Raw genomic sequence first — 21,389 nt, 5'->3', positions numbered from 1 at the left:
TCGATGAAACTAAAGACTAATACAGGTGAATTCAGAAATATATGAATTAAAAAACTATAAACAATATATGAATTTAAAAACAATAAACATTTCATTCTTCTTTACATGTAACAAGCGACATGATATTGAAATTGCTGGACTATTGACAATTTTAGGATGAAAAACAGTACGTAAAATGTTTCCTGAAATAAACAGTTTCTAAACTGAAGTAATTTCGGCCCCTTGAATGTTAAATGTAATCTTAATAGAAAAATGATCTCAGGATAAACATTTAAAAAAAACATCGAACAAAGTAAAACAAAGTCAGAAGCTTCCCACTGCCTTACACCCGAAATTCCGATGATTTCTAACCACACGCCAAATGTTGTGATGATAAGTTGCTATCAAAGTCATAATAATGTCATGTAAGAGTTCGAATACAAATCTGTGGAAATGTATCCGGCAAATGCCTTAAAACTTAAGGGAACTGTTGTCCTAAAGCAATTAACTGAGAGAATTAATTTGAAGTATATTGTTATAAATCAGCTGAATTTCGATTATATAGTGATTAGAGTTGTTCACTCAGTTATTTTAGCAAGTATCCTAAAAGAATGTAATTTATGGGCAAAGATGAATCTCCTGAAGGAAGTAACAACGCCAATCAACAAATCAATTCTCCCAACAAATCAAAACAATCTCTCAAGCAATGATGATTTACAAATATACATATTTTAGATTTTTACAAGCAATTACAAGTATACGTTTCACCATCAATATGGTGAACTAAGATCGGTAGCGGAGCGCCACAGCGGACTGTGATCCAAGTGCGAAACTAGCGGTTGCACATTCAATTCAACACGAAGTTTCTCAAAATCGCGAGAGAAGCTGTAAAGTAAATTCATTATCGCAATCTCTTACAATCAACAAAGTTGGTATGGAATCTATAATCCTTGAAAGAAAAGAAAATCTGATTCTGAAAAGTATGATTTCTTAAATCTGAACTGTAACGGCACTGATACATGATTACTATCCATATAAAATTCATGAGATGAAGAAACTGCGAAATGTTGGGGTCTGAAATAAAAATGAAAGTGCTTTTGAATATTCCCCGAACAAAAGAAAAAGTTTACCATGTAAACAATCGAATGAAATATGCTATGATATCAGAGAAGAGGAAAAATGATGTTAGTATCAAAATTACTTTTTCTATCCCACCAAATAGCTAAAATACTTCGACAAAAATAAACGTTTTCCATTGTCTTTCTGTGAAGATTTTATCAAATCGATCTAAACTAAAGCACAGTGAGATACAGAACTTTTAAAACTAGGAAAAAGTTTGATCTGAAAGTGTTGCAAGTATACCTCAATATAAATAACACGTTGCATATTGCTAAACACCATTCAGCAATAGCGGAAATGCAGTGAAGATTGTAACCCTGAAAATAAACTAAAAGAATACCTAAGAAGATCATTTCCCTTATAACTACTTGACATTTTTAACTGTAAACGCAAAGAATTTGTACCCACAGATCATAAATCAACATGTCTAATTCTGATGAATGAGCGATTGCTCAACTCTATGCCACAAAATGCTGTTTAATGGACTGCTAGGCTTCTGATGACAGCCATCAGATCTTTCCGCTAAAATCGCCATCTTAACCAATGGAATTTTTGACGGCCTAGATTTAGCAGAACATGAAACATCACTTTTTTGACTTGTCCAAAGCGCTCAGCAATACAACACATCGTCCCGCAATATTATTAGCCGTCAAAATTTTAATATCTAGGCGCAGTGGTAAATCAGTTTTAGTAACAAAATAGAAAATCTTTGGAAATGTCCTATCCTGAAGAAAAAATGGAATGAAAGAAATCTTACGGGTTGCTTTGTTTTTCTGGACCAAGGCCGCGGTGTAGGCTGATCAGGATAATGCTTGTGAAATTCATTTGATGCAGCTACACCAAATGAAACAACTAAAAAATATAACTCTGTTGGGATAACTACAATTTTGTTGAGTCCCTTCATTATTATTACTAGCCCTTATTATTTATTACTAGCCCCCCCCCCCCTCTTTTTTTTCTTCCTTTCATTTCCCATCATTAAATGGAAATGTGGCGCCACTTTTGGAAAAGGTCCTCAATTTCAACGTTATATATGAAGCTGCTGAACGGATAACAATTACTATGCCAATCTTTAAACGAAAGTAAGCAATCATTCATTCCAAGTGCTTTAGTTCGGTAAATAATGTTGAAGTCGGAAATTTTTTTTAAAATTGAAAGTGACAACCTGTGATAAAGCACAGCAGGGCAAATAATGCCACTGCACCACGGATGAAACCAATTCGACGGCTGTTGTATAATGGACACATGTAAACGGTAAGACAAAATTGCAAAAGCATATAAAAACATCCGCACCCGAAACATAGAAATGCTCCAATTAAATGTACAATAATAACAGCTGATTCCTAGAAAAAGCTTTGTAATGAAACTCTACTTTAGTTATTGTGTTTAGATTTTAATCCAATTCATCCTAGTTAAACCCTGAAATAAGCCATAATGTTACCACAAGACCACTTTATGTCCAGTATTGTTTCTTGATTGATTTGACTTACAACTAGAATTTAGACTGTCTTGACTTACTAAATTCCATTTCTTTGAGGTAGTTACTGTCATCTATCTGACAGACACAGGGAAAATCCTTCAATATCTGGGAATTAATGTAACCAAATATTTAATAATGAAGTAAGCTGAATATCTCAATACAATATAATTCGTCATATAATCTGACCGCTCATGGAAGTCAATTTTAATTCACCTATTATCAGAGAGAGAGAGAGGAGGGGAAGATGAAGATGAAGAAAATTTGCAAAAGTCACATCAGTGTTTTTTCTTTTAATTAAATATAAAAAATAAACAAATAAAACCTCGGCAGATGATAACTTCAATATGTTACGACTAAACTTCGTTAAACATACCTGAAAGTTGGCGACAACAAACATCCCAATTCCACCAATCATACCGATAGCGAGTGTAAAAATATTCAAGCGTTTCAGGCGATGGTCTGAGTCCCGGTTGAGTTCAACTACTAACGAGTACCTACGAAGATTTGCCACATATTTTTACCACGAAAATGGTAAATTTTTACCATTTTAAATTTAAAATGGTAAATTTCATATTTTCTACCACGAAGATGTGACCAAAATATATAATAAAATTTTTGCGATTCAAGCATTCCACTTTCATTCTGAGATGAAGTCTCTAGCAATGTCAATACCATACTCGTTTTCATAATTTTGTAAGCTATAAATTTAGGTATCAATATTCAGTCCATGATAGAATCTTTTCGATACATACAGAAGTTGCCTTCGCTCCCCTACTGATTTATTTTATCATCCCATAATTACTTGGCCATCACCCCCACTTCGTACACGTCCATTTTTAATCTCAAATAAACTTCACACGTTTTCATTTGTACACAGAATTAAAACTCCCCAACATACTTGTCCTAATAAATTACACGAAAGTTTGAAGCCATCCCGAAGTTCAAGTCCACCAATTACTCCTCAGTTTCAACCATATTTATTTCAAAAACCATCCTAAAATCAAATCGACCTAAAAATTAAGCACCTTAAATAAATGATAAGCATTAGCAGAAACGAGCATAAATTGAGCATCATACTGAAGATACACGATTCTGGACGACGATCTCCAGAAGATGAAATGTACGGAAAAACCGGATCTACATCACCTTGCCATACTGCCAGCACATACGATGTGCCTACAACCATTCAAATTCACAATATCAAGAAACAACAGAAAAATCTGGAAGTGTGAAAATGTAAAGCAAAAATAAGGAGAAATCCTGAAACTTACTTAGCATTAATGTAAAGAACATTGCAAAGAAAATAGGGAGATGGCCAGCGGCAAGAAGGCCAAGTTGTAACATTTCCTTCGTTCTTATCACTCTTCTTCGGTTTCTGAAATCATCTCACAAAACTAAAACTAAATTTAGTGAAATTCAATCATAGACCTTCTGACCAACGTACAACTTGACTGTGACATTTACAATCACTGTGACATATATTAAAGCATAATAATCGTCCGTATCTCTCCTTACAGTTAAATAAGAATAAAAACGAGAGTAATCATCCAAGCCGTCTTCACGTACATCAGATCCCCAAACGCTAAAATTGCACGGAGGAACCTGGACGCTTGTGAAAATTCGCTTCTTTCAGCACTGTAAAATTCGGACGAGCGCAATACACGTGTGGTAATGCGGAGTAGCGAGACCTATACAGGTTCTGGGAAATATTGGACTGCTGTTAGGAATGATGGTTCAGAGACTTGGCGGATGGAATAGACTTCAGCTTCTGGTCCAGTTGCAAGCTCTTTCATACCACTTTCAATTTTTTTAGGTTTGGAAGTGTAAATCATGCATTTTGATATTATATCGAAATTGAGCAAGATATCTGTGAGATGTTAATCGATCATTTTTAAATTCTCTCCTAATTTTAGTTCTATTCCTCGGTTAACTGGGTTTACCGAACTCTACGGCATTCGAGCGTGGGACATCTCGTATGCGCGGTAAGGTTACATTACTGCTTTCTTACACACAACTGTATATCGATGTATTGCCTATCCAAAGTAGACTTATGTCAACCATTATGAATATTTCCTCACACTTTGAATTTGCCTAATAGTTTGCTTTCGTATTTCACCATTTCGGTCGTATTTCGGGAGAAAATGAGGATGGCTTTGACAAAGTTTAGATGTTTTTGCGCTTATTATTTATTTGAATGGAGATTTTTCCCTTACTCAACTAGTTGATGTAGGGATTGTTTCGTTTCATTTCATCTTGCTAAAAGTCAAATATCGTTATTTTAATTCCATTTCGAATTTGTCCATCCTATTCTTTTGTTTTTCATTTTGCTAATGGCTCTTTCGATCCGAATTCATCTCATTTCAATTTTCTTGCTGTTCATTAGAGAGGCTTGAATAGCTTCCAGGCTACCGAACATTTAGTGAGGAAAATATGCTATGACGTCCCTTCTCTTCTTTCTTCCTGTTCACTTTTGAGTGCTATACATGGGAGGTATATCCGTAAGTTGAAGTCATCAACAGTTTGTAGATTTGTTGTATTAAGCAAAGTTTTAAACCTCTAATGCATCTGTACTTGATTTTCTGGAAGATTCGTATCTCATGAACACATAGTTCGTCCAACTATAGTTTCATATCAGATTCAAATTGCTTCGGATATTATTTGACGCCGTTTATATCCACAAAAGATGGAAAACTTTTTCTTTTAGCATGACTGATTCAGCGACGTGCTCGAAATCATATCAAGAATTCGTTAAATTTGGCAAATTCTTCACAACACGTTTGGTAAATAGTCTTTATTATCAAGTGGTAAAGTTCTCTCAATCATGTCTAGATGTTTTAACATTAATCTGAAAAACCTGAAGCAACTCGGGATATCAAAGGAAAGACATTTGTTTTAGGTTCAAGCACTTGTTCAGTCACGTCTTGGTCAGCTTATTGTACAGTCATGTAGTGTATTACCGGATTCTACGGATTGGTTCAGTATACGAATTGATGAGCTAGGTGAAGTGGCAGCACAGTTACGTACAAGCGTCACAAAGTTAGCCTTTCCAGGACTGGCACATTTTTCCTGTGTTTTTATTCTTTCTCATCTGTCTGTCGAAATTCCATTCGACGCTTCTTTTACTTCTCCTTTTGTTTTTGTAGATACTTCTTTTACTTCTCCTTTTGTTTTTGTAGATATCCTCCGAACGCCAACTGTTTCACTTTGGATTTTCTGCTTCACACCGCTGATGGCGATGTCCTACCTTTGGAATCCTGGTATGTCTCTTTCTGCACTTATTTCCAGATAACTTGTGTTATCCTCATCGGCTAGAAAAGGAAATATCAATGTAAAAGATTTATGGAGTTTATTCAGAAACGAGACAAAGCTGGATTTTAAAACTTATTTAGCACAAAAGTTTCAATTCAGAATTCGTTTTCGACGAAATGGATTTAAGTGTTTCGAACAAGTCAAATTGTAATAGTCAGTGTATCAGTATAGATTTATCACTTTCTAGGTGTGTCCGATATGAATCGGAATTGTTCGATGGAAACGTCAACGTAAGAACCGAACTATACCACCAGTTAGGGACACTTTTGAAATCAGCAATTGTAGCATCACGAATGACTCCAGCTTATCGTTATTATGTTCGTAAACAAGGCCCTGACACTTTCATTATTATGTACAGAGTAAGACTTGTTCAGTTTTATATATCGTTTATTGTAAAATTTAAAAGCTCACATAGTCGACTTGTAACTAAACTGTCGTCGTATAAGATATACTAAGCATTTAATGTTCTTAAAGGTTTACGAAAAAGAACCAGAAATGGATTTGGGTGAAGAGCAAAAAAAGGTTCGTATCGGTTTGGTAACATCTCCATTTGGTGGATTTTCTGTTGATCTGCTCTATCGTACAAAGATGGAAATTGACCGGTAAGCCATCAAATTCTACTAAGATGGTAGTCTTTACCATTGCAACTTGTTATGACGTGGTTGTAGATGCTACATTATTACACGTTAGTTACGGTTGTGATTCTTTTATGTGTGAGGAATTTTCAGAGTGCTTGATCTTAAGGATCTTCTTCACTTTTTATGTTAGCTATGTTGCTACAGTCAGAAATTTTTTGTTCTATAGTCGGAGACTGCTTTAATTTTTAATGACATTTCATTTTTTAATGAAACATTTCATTTTTTAATGACATTTCAGTTTTTTGTATCCTTTTGGTTCTGCACGGATATTTACGGGCTACATCATAATTTAAGTGGGTTCCTGCTAAATTATTTCAATGTTGCTTAATTTGCAAGTTTCAGTACAACGACACAGGAAATGAATGTAAGCACCGTGGCTGCATCGGAGAATGTGGATAGCAATGAACATCAGTGCAGCATAAATACACATATCCCAACGTTGATACCATTCGGTCCTGTTCCTGTTCGCAGTGATGAAACTAAACCGGTTAGACCTTTTCAAACCTTACCAGCATTTTTAGTACTGACCCTCTAAATAGGTAATTTAGAATTTTTGTTAAATTTCAGTGAAACCACGAATCAAAAAACTAGTGTTTGAAAATATTTGAAATGTCGAATTATGATTTAATATGGTGTACAGTTCTGTATACTACTCCCTATTTTTATAAGTTTGAGCTTTTCAGGAAGAAAATGAACTCGTGCTAGGAACCCCTTCACGGCGTGTGCATTTCCATTTGGGCCATTCGCGATCCTCTTCAGATGATGCTTGCTGCCGTGGTGATGTATGTAGTGATGAAGCCGTCCTTGGTAAAAGAGCTCCCACTAGTTTTTAATTTGAGATTTATAGTTCATGAGATTGTGGTGGTTGTATAGAGTTTTGTGATGAATTATCGATTCAGTTTACTTTTAGGCCTAGACGGGAGCAGTAATCAGACATATAGCTCAAGTTTGCCGCATCGATTGGCATCAGTGGTATGTTCTTTCTGTGATTGTATTGTGACAACCAAATCCAGCTAAGCAGTATTATTAAATTGGTGTCAGAAATAAATTAATACGGTAAATATTCTCGTTAGCTAATTTAATATTGTTAACACTTTGTAAAAAGCTGAGTAAAGTTTGACGAATTGATTACAATTCTTTTCCGGCGGAATTGGATAACTTTTTGTTCTAGAAAAACCGATCAAGGACTCATTCATTTCCATTTTCAACTTTGCTTACTACGGCTACAAGTGATTCGATTCCAGGTGAAGGATTTCTAGGATCACTGGAAGGTAGTGACAAGATAACCCCAACTTCTTCCCCTGGTAAATTCTTTTTCGGTACATTGGATTAGCGAAAACTAAATTCAGTGGAAATTATGGGAAATGGTCGCATTCAGAAAATTTTTAAGACGTATCAATTTTGTATAATATTGTAGTTCACATGCATTCTTCACAGTTATGCGTTTATTTAATTTAACAGTTTTATTAGTGACATAAATCATTTTAGTACATCCTCCATCACCATCGCCTACTCTCGTGGCTTCTGGTTCGACGTGTTCTGCGACAAGTGTACCTAACCATATGCATCAGTGTGCCACTGTTCCCTCTGGAGTAAGTTTAATAAATAATGGAGCAAGTGGAAAACAGGAAGATGATTCTTCTGCTGAAGAAACGGAAACGCAGAGCGATGACGATGATGATTTGACAAGTAGCGACGGTAGTTATGTCAAGGTATTCCAAAATTTGTTGAGATTGGTATAGTGAGTTTGGTTTGACATCGTAACAAAGGGTTATATGAGTGTAAGAGGAGGGAAAGGCTAATGCAGTTTTGTTTGAGGGAATAGGATACTATGTCGAGGTTTATATTTTTCTTGCATTCAAGATTATCGTTTGATTTCCTACTATATTCATCAGCCTGGGGTCTAATTCTTTTCCAGCTAGTTCCTATACACAATAAAATCTCGTTACATCATATTAGTCTCATAAGCAATTCTGTTTCAGGTGGCATTTGGAAGTAGTGAAAGTTTGGCAGATGGTTTAGGCGAATTCATGAAGCAGTGTAGGTCGGCCCCAACTCATCTTTCATTTCAGATTGACAGCACATCTGTCATTCCCGAACTGGTAAATCTTTTGAAAATTGAAGGAGAAGGAGAAAGGGGATAAAGCCTGCTTTTTTTCGTATTTTGTAAAATATTTTCTACCGATTCCATTGAGATCTAGAAATAACAATCGTCAAATATTGCCGAAGCATGTTTGGATGTGTATCTCAAAAACAGGCTACAACATATTAACTGGCAAACGTATAGGGATTCAAGGTTAAAACAGCCGAAGCCTAACCGACTGATGGTTTGATCGAACAGGTTAAAAGTTGACGCCGTAAACGGAACTTTTTTTTGCATACTGATTTGCAGTCTCCTAAGATGCAGTGACGTTGCTTGAGAGTTTGCTTTGTGTTGCCTATTTTGCGGACGAATCCTGTAGTTTTGATGATATGGTTGGTTGATGTATGCTGTCTTTATTTGAAAGTTCTTTAAAATCCCATACTCCTAGCGCATCATTGCAACTGTATGCTAATTCGTTACTTTTAGTTGGCGCAGTTTGAAAGCAATCAAAAGGTTTTCGATAATTTCTTGGAAGAAATCAAGAAGAAAGTAGAAAGTGAAGAAGACTGATTACAGGTCACACGTATTTTTCTGGCTGCTTACTTAATCATATCCGGTGTTGATTATAACTCCGTTAGCACTTCTTTCTAACCCGCCCGAACATTCTCTGCCACTTTTTTTTCTGCGAACTGTCTTTGGTACAAAGGGAAAGGAAAAATTTTTGACGAATTATTCCCGATTTATGAGTTAACCATTGTAGGCTTAACTGGAATGGTGGATTAAAATAAACTTGGGAGGAAATACTCGGTCGTATTGGGCATGCTTTTGTGCTAATGTAAGTAGGCGATATTTTCATATCTTCTGGTTACGATTTGGAAGTACGAATGTTGATAAAGATGCCATAAACATTTCTCATAGCTTGAAGTGCATATTTTATTGCTCAATTTCGGTTTTCCCTTTCAAATTTCTGGCACTCAAGTTTTTAGGTCGAAGATCATCCTGCTGATTAAGATTAAGATTTTGCATAAGAAAGCGTCCTTTCCCATGTTACACCTTACATTATTTAACGGAAATCAGAAATTTTCATGCAAAAATTTTTATAGTTTTGGCCGAGTAATCTGTCGGCCAGGCGATATCGGAAAATATAGTGAAGACGAGGGACGAAGTTAATATCAGTAATAGTGTTTGGTATATTGTTGTTTCAATTAATTTACCTTCTGTGCTTCCTTCATACATTGTGTTTTGGTTATTTCATAATTCACTGTTATTATAGATGATTATGATAACCACAGTAGTCAATGACTGATAAATTCTTCAAGAAATCTGACTTGTGTTTCACATTCTCTCCAAAACACCTTATTAAAGGAGAGTGAAATAATGTTTATGGATAATGAATTAGCAAATGAGTACTCGAAATGCCTGAATTTTAAAAATGTGAAATTAGTACTTTTGCTGAGTCTGTTGGTGCGACAGGTTTGGATCGGTTTTTGATTTATAGGTGTTCGTGTTTTAGGTCTCTTTGTAATTACTTTTTGGCTAAGCCGTAGATGTATTGTTTCCCAATTTCTTTGAGAGTGAGGAATTACTATGTGGTTTAAAGTTTAAGGTTTGGTCTGCTTACTCTCTTGTCTCAAGTTGTTGCGCTAATCCTCCTGGTCGGTCGTCCTTATTCTATTAATCTTTTCTTCAGTTTGGAAGATTAACCTAAATTGGGAGTGCCACAAACATCGTCGATTTATCATGAGATGTTGGATATGCTCCTCAGAGTATGCCAAGCTTCAGCAATGACAGTGCTAGTGGATCATATCCTTTAAATATCTACGAACGGACCAAGTAATTTTCTTGTTATCTACTAGCTTAATGTTTCGAGACCATCGGAAATTGAAGGCATTAAAAAATTATCGAAAGAGAAAACATCATCGCCTCGTTGAGTTAGGTATGTAAATCTAAATCCGATCTTCTTGTTCAACGGTTTGATACGGTTTGTCTTACAAGGATGCTCATGATATATTTTGGTTTTTGGAATGTTTTGTGAACTGGAATTGGGATTCGTTTTTTTTTTTTTTCTTGTAATAAAACTATTTTCCCTTTCATCTTCTACAAGTTGAGAGTGATATATTGTTCTATAATTAGTCTTGTGGTACTTCTTTTCTAGTACAATATAGTATGCTACACATTGGCATGACTGATGAAGTATGCCTGTGTTTTACTTTGGTTTTAGCCTGACATCTTCATACTTAATGCAACGATTCTAGACAAACAGTATTTCGAAATCATACATATCATAGAAAATTGGAAATAACCCAGGATACTAAAATATATGTAGAACAATAAGTTTCAGGAATGGATTAACAATGTTTTGAAAAGCTTTATGGAAAAAAATGGTCTAAATAGCTGTCCAATTGGTTTGAACTATTGCTGTAAATGATGCAGTGATCATTTATAATCGGGTTATGCGATTGTTGTACTAAAATCGATAAAACGGAAAAGCAGACAATAAAAAGAGTTTAAAAAAAAATGAAAAAGCTGATCTAATTATGTGAAGGGAAATAGGGAAAGGAACGGATAGATTAATAATTGATATATCAGATTTAAGTAATAATGATTGGACAAAAGTGTTACTTGGTAATAAGATGTGATCGAAAGGAAGAGTACATATTTGTTATTGATTTATATGCGATTAAGGTGACAAATATTTGCACATTCAAGTAAGATTGTAATTTTATTTTGACAGATGGAACAAGTATTCATTTATAAATGGATAAGGCATTAAGAAGACATCTGGAAACTTTTCTGTCCTTGTAAACCTGTTAATGATGATGTTGCAGTGCCGATGAAGAGCTGAAGAAGAATGAGGAAATGAGAGTAGGATAATTTGAAATGAATCCAATCATCCACAGCTGACTGGTTTGATCTATCACACTCTACAACATTTCGTTTGCAACGTCTTTTGTATCGATCATCTCTTTTTGATCATTCTTTGCAATATTTTAATAATTTTTCAAATAATGAAGATTATCATTACTATCAGTATTGTAGCACTGTTGCAGTTATTTGAATTGCTGCATTTCCCAGGCAGTATTGAAAATTGTAACAAATTTTCATCACAAAAATAATCATATTGTTGTTGTTGTTGTTGCTCAGATTTTCAATATCTTCTATTATCGAAATTGATAGTGTATTGTTAACAAAATTCATTGAATTGGTAGATGTAGCTCATATCCAAATTTGATACGCTTTGAATAATCCTCTAAAGTACCATCCATTCTTTGTTTTTGTTCTTCTTGATTTATGTATTTGTGTGCTGCCCAAAAAAAGAAGAATTTTATCGTGCCTTGATGATTTGATTTCGATTGGCAAAACCGACACTGTGAACATTTGGGAAAAATCGAGTTCTTCGATTTGTGACTTCACTGGACAACTAGATTTTGTCAAAGACGCAGTCTCTCTGATTGTTACTATTCATCCTTCATTCACCTTCAAAATTTTCTTACCCTAAAAGGAATTTTTGGACCTCAATGTTATTGAGATATTTCGTCCTATGCGTTACGACGATTATTTTCTGTAAGTTTCATATTTCGTCATTTGACATTTCCCCCTTCTCTTATTCCTTCCTTTCATACTTTCAATTAGCTTGATTACATGGAAGGATATTTAGTTGATCATCACATACTTCTCTATCAATCGAGAAAATCTAATTGTATAGGAGGTTATCGTTTTGTTGATGCGAATTCATCAGATATTTTCGAGTTGTATTGATGCCAACATTGTCAAGAACCTTACTTCTTACCATCTCTTTCCGATATTCTCTGTCTCCTTTGCCATCCTTGTCATCCACCATTACTGATCATTCCATCTACATATGGTTTCTCTTTTTTTTTCTTGTGAACTTCCGTTAGTAGACTATTTTTAAAATTTCAATAAATCCTTCATAGATAAATCCATTCCATAAAATAAAAAATAAATCCTTCTATAGATTGGGTATGTCATTGTGATGTGAAAATGGTAATGGTCGGTCAGTATCGAAGTACAGTTCATTGCAACGAAGAGACTGTTAGATGTTGATTAGGAAATCCAACTAGCCTAACATAGCTTATAACTTAACCAACAAACGCATTTCATATAGTGTTTTACTACATCATTTATAACGATCCTTTGTGATTTTCAGTTTTCTCTGTGACATAATTTGTTGATTCACTTTCTTCAAGGTAACTGTCAACGAGAGCTGGCACTACGGAATTTTACGAAAGAAAACTGTAGATTCAATCCATGCTTGAATGGTGGCACCTGCCTACCTGGTAAGGTATCATGCGTATGCACACTTGGTTGGATGGGTCGATACTGTCATAGTAAGCGTATTCATGCTATGATATTCATTTCAAGTAACTAAATTTTTCAAAATATGAAAATCTATATCTGTTTGCTAATTTCAATCACCTATTTTTTCTCCTCACGTTTTCAAACAATAAGCAACTTCTTAAATTAAATGTAGCTCTTCTGAAGGACATTGTCGGAATATTTATAAAAGTTGTGAACGATGGGCGTTAGAGGATAAATGTGAACAGATACGCACTCAAACAAACTTTTTTGATATCAATTGTGCGGTGAGCTGTCATCAATGCGTACCGGATCCCAAACATAGTATGGATTTAATTAATTTCATATGCTGGAACTTTCTTCGTATAATAAAAATTTTACACTCTTCAGAAAGAATAATTACGTTTTGTTCCAAAACATGCAATCTTAAAAACAAATTAATGCAGGATTATAATAATAACAGATTTGTAGAATAGTATATATTGAAAATTCTTTACAGTTTTAAGTAATATTCCGGTGCCTCCATCATTGGAAGCGTTGCAATTTATGGTAGGTCGATGGTATTCACTGGCATCAAAAGGTTTTCGATATCCAACGGATATGTATTTAAATAACTATGAAGAATTGCTGGATGTCGTGCCTGCTGAAGTACCAATGTTTGGAACTCCGTCATTTAATTTCACGTAAGCTACCTCTCAAGCTCTGCTATCAATGATTTTTTCGAAATGAAAGAAAAAGGAAAAAAACCTCTTAAACCTCTAAAAAAACTGTGATTTTATTTATTGGTTGTCCTCAAAATTACCGTTCTTATACCGGAAAAATTTGCTGGCATATCACCTCTGTCCAATTCTATCCGTAACAGTAATCTGTACAGTAACAGAATTCAGTACTTGCTATTTGCAAATTTTGGTTTACTGAAACTTGGTTCAGTATATAATACGGTAAATCTTCTTATTATACACAATTTACCTCAAAGTTTGTTGTGGTTTAGTTATAATGACAATCTTTTTCTAAGGTTGTAGTTGAAGGTAAATGCCTTGTATCTGCTATGATGTTAGTGATACTACTAAACTATTATTATGTTAGGTGGCATCATCTATGAAATTGTATGTCTTTTGGTAGGGAGCAATGGTAGTTTGTTACCGGTAGAAGTTTCTGAGTGGTTCCAACTAAGAATTATAAGGTTGAACTGCTAGATGGGAGAGTCTTTGACCTTCTCTACATTAATTATTAAATGGAGTAAATGCTGATTCCTTTTTTCACATCTTGTTGCTTATTAGTGCTTTTGTAAAGGATTCAATTAAACTGATTTTATATCAACTCCATTAGATGACAGTTGATGTGAATAAAGAATGCATTAAAAAATTGTGTATTCACAGAACATTGCTACTTGAAAAGCGAAAATGTCGAATTTATTGAAGCAAGAAACATTTTTTTAATTCTAAATAAATTTTTTTAAAATTCTTAATCAGTTTTAACTTAAATTTCATAATTCGTCCCTGTGTTTAGCATTGTTTTTTTTTGCTATCATTGGGAAATTCGAATGATAGAAATTTTTACAGAAGTATTTGTCGGAGTGGAAACGATACCCGTGTGATGCGTGGCTTTCTAACACTTAGAGCGAATTCATACCCAATAGAAGTGGCCCTTTTGAGTTCGTCCAATGAAGGTTTTGTCATTACTGTTGAATGTTTCGTCAATATATCTTTCAATTTTTGAACAATAATGAATTAAATTTCGCAGTTGAATAGAGCTAATCTTCGTCATCCATGATGACCATAATGTTGTTGAATAATATATGCTGAAAGATCTGCTGAATGATTTGGATGCACTCCGAAATGCTTGACCTTTATACCATATCGTGACATGGAAGTGGTAATGGTAAGTGGTGGCAGAGTTGCAATTTCAGAAACTTCAGCTGAACCATGATGCAGTCCAGGCGTAGAACAATGTGCGCAGTATATAGGCAGTGTCCTACTGATTTCTAACCATGACAGCTAATAAAATCGCATTATCCCCTACTTTTCACATAGGACAGTGTTTGACATTTCTCTAACAAATCTAAGATTGGTTCAGATTGTCATCATGAATGCAGTGAAATGATTAATGTATGACAATGAACTGCTGATAGATTTCTAGGTTTTTTACGCGATTCATTTATGCATTTAAAAAGTAGTTGTATTTACTTCGGTAATATAACATCTTGATTTTGTAAATATGCATCCAATATGAGGAAATATTCAGGTTTAAATATGGTTGAACTTGGCACAATGAGCGGTCATGTTATCACGCTGAACATAAGCTATATGCAGGTTCATCCTGGTTTGGATAGTTCAATTTTACCTCTTGGAGTTTGTTTCTAAATTAATTTTTTTTTCGACTTCGTTCTATTTGTTTTGCAGTACTCCCCATTAAGTTAATCATGAGGACCATTCCACAGATCAATAAATAGCTTGGTTGCTTGAGGATGTATGGATTATAGTTTAAAATAATATCTGGATTTTCGATGTTTCTTTTATATATATATATGTATATATATATATATATATAACTGTATAGATCAAATCAGATATTTACTGTATCGTCAGAAAAAGTCAAAAGGGCATTATAGTTTGTTCATTTTATTGCACAACGCTAATTTGGCTCTCAATGATTTGCAATTAAATTTAAACTATTCTGATTTTGGTTTTTTCCATAATTTAAATATATTAATTTGATGGAATTACTTTGTTCTGATTTGCGTTTTGTTTTTAGGCAACCAGACGTTTCCGGCGTAATGGAGAATTTCTGGAGATGATTGTTGCCAAACTATTCGCGCACAACAAAATTACGCAATATAAGAAAATGTTCCGTAAGATTCAAAATTATCCCTTGTGAAAATTGCTCGCAATATTAATCGTATGAAATTGAATTGTGCAAATTTGATAATAAAATTATCTAATGGATTCACTTCTTTCTCTTCAGACAAACGGATAAGTTCATAATTTCTTCCTTTTCGAGTCAAATTTAAATTACTGACGGCCATTTGGAAATGAATAAAAGTTCAAAATATAATAGGAAGCGAATTGAATTCATAGAAATAAATGTGGTATTTCATCGTGCTAAATGCGTGCATATTATCTTTTGCTGCTACTTACAACATTATTCACCACTCTTCCACAAAACAAATTTATGGAATTTTAAACTGTTAAATGGATATTCTAAAATTTCGAATTAAGATTTCAGAGAATATCCAATAAAGTGAACTATTACTAAATTGTTTTTCTATTGTATGGGTATTTTTATGCTCAAATTTGAGTAAAATATTGATGGACGATATTTTTTATACATGCCTTTTTTATCACATAATCGCGTTTGCGCTAATGAGACCATTGCCACTATTGTATTTACATCTCATTTTATTTATTTTTTGTTTTGTTGTTTTTTTGTTTTCTTTAAGAAAAACTCCTCTTGAAGAATACTTTTTTCAAATTTCATCTTACATATTCAAACGTCTTTTTACTTTCTTGTCAGAATTTATGACAGTCTCGGATTTCCTGTAAAATAATCACTAGTAGTTGGTTTGAACTGACCGTCAACAAATCATAAAATTGCAAATTTAATTGGAATATTTTACCTTCCATACTTTTTTGCCTCAGTCAATTTTTCATTTTTCATTTGGTCCCTCAAATCATTCAGAATCTATGTTTGCTACAAATCGTAATACTTTACAAAAAAAAAAGAAAAATTGTCCTCAATTACTTAACTGTATCATTGCGCATCACAACACAATGTTTCTTTAGGCGACGAAAAAAAAAACTGTCGTCGTCTATTTAACCCAGTGATAAATGATTGGAAATTTGGAACAATCTTGACAAATGATAATGAAATCAAAACATTTCAATTATGCAGTCTTTCCCTTTCATTTCTTTCAATTCAATCAATATTATTTACAGTTTAAAAGAAAAAAAATCATATTTATACTAGCTAAACTTCTTCCTAACCTACTAGTGATATCACTAATAGATCAAAAACGAAAGAAAAAAGTTTGACATGTATAATTCACTGATCTTAGCTTAGATATGATGTTATCTATTCTGTGTTTGAATATTAAGTTTAAACAGTTTATTAAAATTAACAGACAGATAAGGAAACAAATGACAGTACTGAATCGATGACAATTTAGTGAGAGAGGGCAAAGTTTTTATGAGGATTTGGTTGGAAAAAAGAAAAAGAAAAAGACACAAAAATAAACAAACAACAAAAAACTATGTAACAAGGAAGGAAATCTTTCAAATTTCCAAACTTTAATACCTATTTCAAATTCCATTATATATTAAAATATATTCGTTTTCATTAATTGTAATATTATAAACGAACGGTTTTCTTTTTATTTTCAAATTGGTATGATTCAAGAGGGGAGGAGAGAAAGAGAGAGACGAAGAAAGATAGGGAGAGTGAATGAGAGTAGGAGAAAAGGAAAGTGTGTGTGAAGGAAAAGGAAAGTGTTCAAGTATTACTTTTAGAATAATAATTAAAATTTTAGAATAATAATTAAATTGATATTTTTCTCTCCTATTGAAGTAACTGTTGCAATGATAAAATGCAAAAATTGAACTCTTTCTTGATGAAAAATTCATTGAGGTCTCTAATTTCACTTCAATTTTTCTTTTTCCTTTTCCTTTCTTATTCTTCTGCTCTTAGTTTCACTAAGAGAAAGATAGAAGGCGGGGGAGTGAGAGAGAGAGAAAGAAAGAGGAGGGAGGAAGGTAGAGAGAGAGAGAGAGAGCTGCAGGGAATAGAGAGTGTTACTTTATTGCGACAAGCGAAAAAAAAAAAAACAACAACAACATACAATTGGTAGTTGAGGTAAGCGTAGAGGTTAGATCAAGAGATTTAGAGGAAAAGAAGAAAGGCGGGGGAATGTTCTGGAGAGTGGAAAAGTTTTGCTTTCACCCAAAGCAGTCAAAGTCAACTGACGCTAGCACATTTTGTTAACACTTCTTTCATTCAAATGCTATATAGGCTAGATAGTACCTAAATGTTTGTCTCATCGTTAGCTTTCCACTGATTAATGCAATATTCATCGATTTCGAAATCATTCCGGCAAGTTTTGGTTTGGTAAACAAATTACCTTCCATTGGGACGCTTTGACATCCTCCCAACAAAATCACAAAATGTCACTTTGCTGTCGTACGAAACTACACAATGTGTCATACGAAATTAAGCTATTTTCATTATTTAGTAAATACAATTAAGCATAGAACAAAACATCGTTATCGTTCAATTGCTAATTATCTAATTACAACATTAAGTGTTGCTTTTCCTCTTTCTTTCTTTCTTTCTCTTTCTCTCTCTCTGTCTCTCTTTTCCGCTTTCTCTCTCACTTTTCACTTTTGTAATCTAAATTAGTGGACGTTTCAGAATAGCATGTATATATGTTAGGTTAATGAAATTCCTAAAGTTGTTTGTATGTCATGAATGTTAAATTAATTCTTCTTAACATTTCCATCTCACTTCCTGTCATCCTCTCCCATTTACTTCATTTCCCTTCTTTTATTTTTTCCCTTCTTCCTCTGTCATTGTATGATTGAAAGATAAGTTAAAACATGAAAATAATTCCTTTTAAATTTACAGCTTGAATTCAATTTTCCCTTCCATCTTTATGGATATATTTTGGTTAGCAGAAGTAAAAGTTATTCAGTACTTTTTAAAATCATTCTTGGAAATTTTCGGTCAAAAAAAAGGAAAAAAATGAAAATTATCAATTATCATCCAACATACCATTTATTCTAATAATTATGTGTAAAGATAGAAAGGAGAAAATGAAAAGGTCAATGAAATGAAGCATAAGTGAACGAACGAATTTTACATCCATAAATTCTCTACAAATGATTGATTGCTTACTGTGTGATTATTTATTTTATATTATCTGATAACAAGGTACATTCATCCTTCCATTATTTTTAGCTATCCATTCGATGATCGATGTATTCTCATCCATTTATCACCTATCTTAAACACTTCCGTACACGTCATTAAAATATCTTCGCTTGTTATTTTTTGTTTTGTTTTGTTTTTTTTCTAATCGAATGAAATCTGAAATGTTTTATGATAAATGAATTGACGGATGAATAATGACATGTAAAGTTCACATGGATCTGAAAAGATCTCATACAATCTCATAATACAAAGGAATGTATCATACCCAAAACACAGCTGCAGTATCATCACCTCTTCGTTTATTAGAATTTTCCGCATCAAGATTTACACATACACATATATACACATACACATACACACACATATACACATACATACATACATGCATACACATGCATACACACATACACATATACATACAGATTTACATCTACGTTAACATACAATACCTTTACAGCATTAGATTGTGTTTTCTTGCGAAATTTTGATAAAACATTTGCAGTGTGACAGTCAATCGATGGATGAATTGTCGGCTGATTGATTGCAAAGTTACTGTTTGTAAAAGCCTTTCTCCTTTATCATTCGCTTTTTTATCACTTCACTGTTAGAATGTTCAGTGTGTTAAGATGGACAAGTGATATCTACTGATAACTTCCTTACTTGTTGATGTTTGCTATTTTCCCAAAGACAAATTGTTTGTTGTCTGTTATATTTACAGTATGTGTATCTCTACATGTTTCTGAGTCTGTCTGTGTATCTCTATGAACGGATCCGTACACACCGAGGCGGTATCGTCCCTGCTTTCCCCTTACATTCCTTACATCAACCAACGACCGAAGCGTTTGCTTTCCGCTCATTCTATCTCTCCATCCTTCTATCCGTTCCATCTATCCATCCAGTCATCCGTTCGTTCGTTCACTCATTCATTCATTCATTCATTCAATTCATTCATTCATTCGTTCGAAATCGGTGGCTTCTGCCTTCTGTTATAGTATACTGTCCTAGTATATGTCAGTGTATATGTATGTATGTATGTGTATGTCTGTGAATGTATGTGAACATAAATGTTTGATATATTTCAAAAAGAATTTTCACTTTTATTACTTAATATTTTCTTCACTTGATAATTTTAAGCCATTTATATGTTAAATGTTTGTTGACAAATGTAACACTAATCAATATGAAATATACTCCACTTTCAGACTTCCTTACAGTAAAATGAAAATGTTTCACTCTTTTCAATTAATTTAAACTGAAAAATAATTGTCCTTTACTGTTGATTAAATCAGTAAAAAAAAAGAACTTAACCATATGTGAAACGCATTTGCCACGAGATAATTTAAATTCAAAAAAAAAAAGAAAAAGTAAAACATGACGATAGCAAGAAGCTATAATACATGAAGGGAGTCTGGTTTGTGCATCGGATGGCAACTTTCGGTATGTGACGACTTATCGTTAATTTGGAATGATTTATTTATTCCATCTACGTTGCGGATATTTTGGAGTGAATTTCAGGATGTAGCTGGGAAAAAATTTTGCCTCATTTCAAAGTTTTTGAGAAATCAAAAATATTCTTTGTTATTTTAGGAAGGAGAATCAATCGATAATTTCATTGCTAAACGTTTACATACCTTTGGAATATTCTTGTTTATCGTTTGATCGTCTGATCTTGAGGTACATTGAGGTGCACCATTTCTTGGTAATAATATGCCAAGAATCCCTTCTATTTACTCTTCACGAGAGAATCTATTAAAAATTTCGTTTACGACTTTAAGTGTCAAATCTGACCGGTTGGACTATTGGTGGTTTGATAATTTTTTAAGACATTATCGGGAAAAGATGGGAAAGTAGGAGAGAATTGAAGGGAACTGGTATGTAATTTGATTCAATTTAATTCTTTCAATGCCACAAACATGCAGTTCTTGTCCAATGTTGTCCTTCATTTATGCCATCAAATTGTATGCAGAAAATACACAACAAATCTTTCCCATACCTTTCTTATTTCTAAAGCTCCTTATGTTATTGTCTTATTCTTGTCATGACCTCTGAAAAATGTATGTATAATTTCTAGGCTCTTCCACAGATTTATTTCTTCTGCTAATGTCCACACCACTGTGTTGTTTAATGAAGGACATTTTGTAAAATTGTTGTATCCGACTTCTTTTTAAGCCGGAAAATATGCTACCATGTTTGTCAATATAAATAAATTTCTCTTCCTCACTCTTAAGCATTTTTCATTTATCATTATTGTTTTTTTAAAATACGAGTCATTCATTTCCTTTCTTTTTATTCAAATCCATTTCCATTAAATTATATAATTGCAATACTTTGTCAGGAATTGAATTTAATATTATGTGATTCTCTTTTTGAAATCTCTAAATTGATTTGCTTCCATCATCATTCACTCTTTCACGTCTTTTTAATCCGTTCCGTTAACACAGTGTTATTTGCCATGATGTTAATCAAATCAGTTTGAGGATTTCAAAAGGAAAATTAAAGTACTATTTTCTCAATAATCCTTAAAATGGTTGAAACAATATCC

The 21,389-nt window shown here is 33.5% G+C and overlaps 5 protein-coding genes across 5 annotated transcripts; 3 read left to right on the top strand and 2 right to left on the bottom strand.

The window, feature by feature from the left end:
- Positions 1-726: 726 nt before the first annotated feature.
- LOAG_02809 (hypothetical protein) lies at positions 727-3,959 on the bottom strand. Its single transcript, XM_003138346.2, has 7 exons — positions 3,850-3,959; positions 3,604-3,754; positions 2,952-3,072; positions 2,264-2,441; positions 1,856-1,950; positions 1,342-1,415; positions 727-864 (listed from the first exon to the last, which is right to left on the bottom strand). The coding sequence occupies exons 1-7, from the start codon at positions 3,920-3,922 to the stop codon at positions 750-752; spliced, it is 807 nt and encodes a 268-aa protein (XP_003138394.1). The 5' UTR covers positions 3,923-3,959; the 3' UTR covers positions 727-749.
- Positions 3,960-4,464: 505 nt separating this feature from the next.
- Positions 4,465-9,930, top strand: LOAG_02808 (hypothetical protein). Its single transcript, XM_020446133.1, has 14 exons — positions 4,465-4,560; positions 5,283-5,358; positions 5,475-5,614; positions 5,755-5,835; positions 6,075-6,246; positions 6,362-6,489; positions 6,868-7,012; positions 7,209-7,332; positions 7,436-7,497; positions 7,697-7,829; positions 8,014-8,237; positions 8,508-8,627; positions 9,095-9,443; positions 9,712-9,930. The coding sequence occupies exons 2-13, from the start codon at positions 5,284-5,286 to the stop codon at positions 9,176-9,178; spliced, it is 1,488 nt and encodes a 495-aa protein (XP_020303487.1). The 5' UTR covers positions 4,465-4,560; position 5,283; the 3' UTR covers positions 9,179-9,443; positions 9,712-9,930.
- A 538-nt stretch (positions 9,931-10,468) lies between these two features.
- LOAG_02807 (hypothetical protein) lies at positions 10,469-11,482 on the top strand (the record flags this gene model as incomplete). Its single annotated transcript, XM_003138344.1, has 5 exons — positions 10,469-10,544; positions 10,764-10,801; positions 10,950-11,013; positions 11,205-11,316; positions 11,437-11,482. The coding sequence occupies 5 exons, from the start codon at positions 10,469-10,471 to the stop codon at positions 11,480-11,482; spliced, it is 336 nt and encodes a 111-aa protein (XP_003138392.1).
- Positions 11,483-12,610: 1,128 nt separating this feature from the next.
- LOAG_02806 (MAB-7 protein) lies at positions 12,611-15,802 on the top strand (the record flags this gene model as incomplete). The annotated part of the gene is made up of 7 exons (XM_003138343.1): positions 12,611-12,623; positions 12,817-12,957; positions 13,112-13,249; positions 13,425-13,608; positions 14,488-14,594; positions 15,170-15,276; positions 15,680-15,802. The coding sequence occupies 7 exons, from the start codon at positions 12,611-12,613 to the stop codon at positions 15,800-15,802; spliced, it is 813 nt and encodes a 270-aa protein (XP_003138391.1).
- Positions 15,803-18,988: 3,186 nt separating this feature from the next.
- On the bottom strand, positions 18,989-19,734 carry LOAG_02805 (hypothetical protein; the record flags this gene model as incomplete). The annotated part of the gene is made up of 3 exons (XM_003138342.1): positions 18,989-19,123; positions 19,297-19,420; positions 19,508-19,734. The coding sequence occupies 3 exons, from the start codon at positions 19,732-19,734 to the stop codon at positions 18,989-18,991; spliced, it is 486 nt and encodes a 161-aa protein (XP_003138390.1).
- Between the last annotated feature and the right edge of the window lie 1,655 nt (positions 19,735-21,389).

The sequence above is a fragment of the Loa loa genome (assembly GCF_000183805.2).
Source record: "Loa loa unplaced genomic scaffold supercont3.3, whole genome shotgun sequence".
Classification (NCBI taxonomy): Eukaryota; Metazoa; Nematoda; class Chromadorea; order Rhabditida; family Onchocercidae; genus Loa; species Loa loa.
The sequence above is the reverse complement of the archived record's forward strand: the minus strand, read 5'-3'. Positions and strand labels throughout refer to the sequence as shown.

Excerpts from the sequence above, each read along its gene's own strand:
- LOAG_02809 (XM_003138346.2), bottom strand. The coding sequence starts at position 3,922 with ATGTTACAACTTGGCCTTCTTGCCGCTGGCCATCTCCCTATTTTCTTT. Across the intron at positions 3,755-3,849 it reads GTTCTTTACATTAATGCTAA|GCACATCGTATGTGCTGGCA; the intron begins GTAAGTTTCAGG and ends GAATGGTTGTAG. Across the intron at positions 2,442-2,951 it reads TTGTTGTCGCCAACTTTCAG|GAATCAGCTGTTATTATTGT; the intron begins GTATGTTTAACG and ends AGCTTTTTCTAG.
- LOAG_02808 (XM_020446133.1), top strand. The coding sequence starts at position 5,284 with ATGACTGATTCAGCGACGTGCTCGAAATCATATCAAGAATTCGTTAAA. Across the intron at positions 7,013-7,208 it reads GCAGTGATGAAACTAAACCG|GAAGAAAATGAACTCGTGCT; the intron begins GTTAGACCTTTT and ends TGAGCTTTTCAG. Across the intron at positions 7,333-7,435 it reads TAGTGATGAAGCCGTCCTTG|GCCTAGACGGGAGCAGTAAT; the intron begins GTAAAAGAGCTC and ends GTTTACTTTTAG.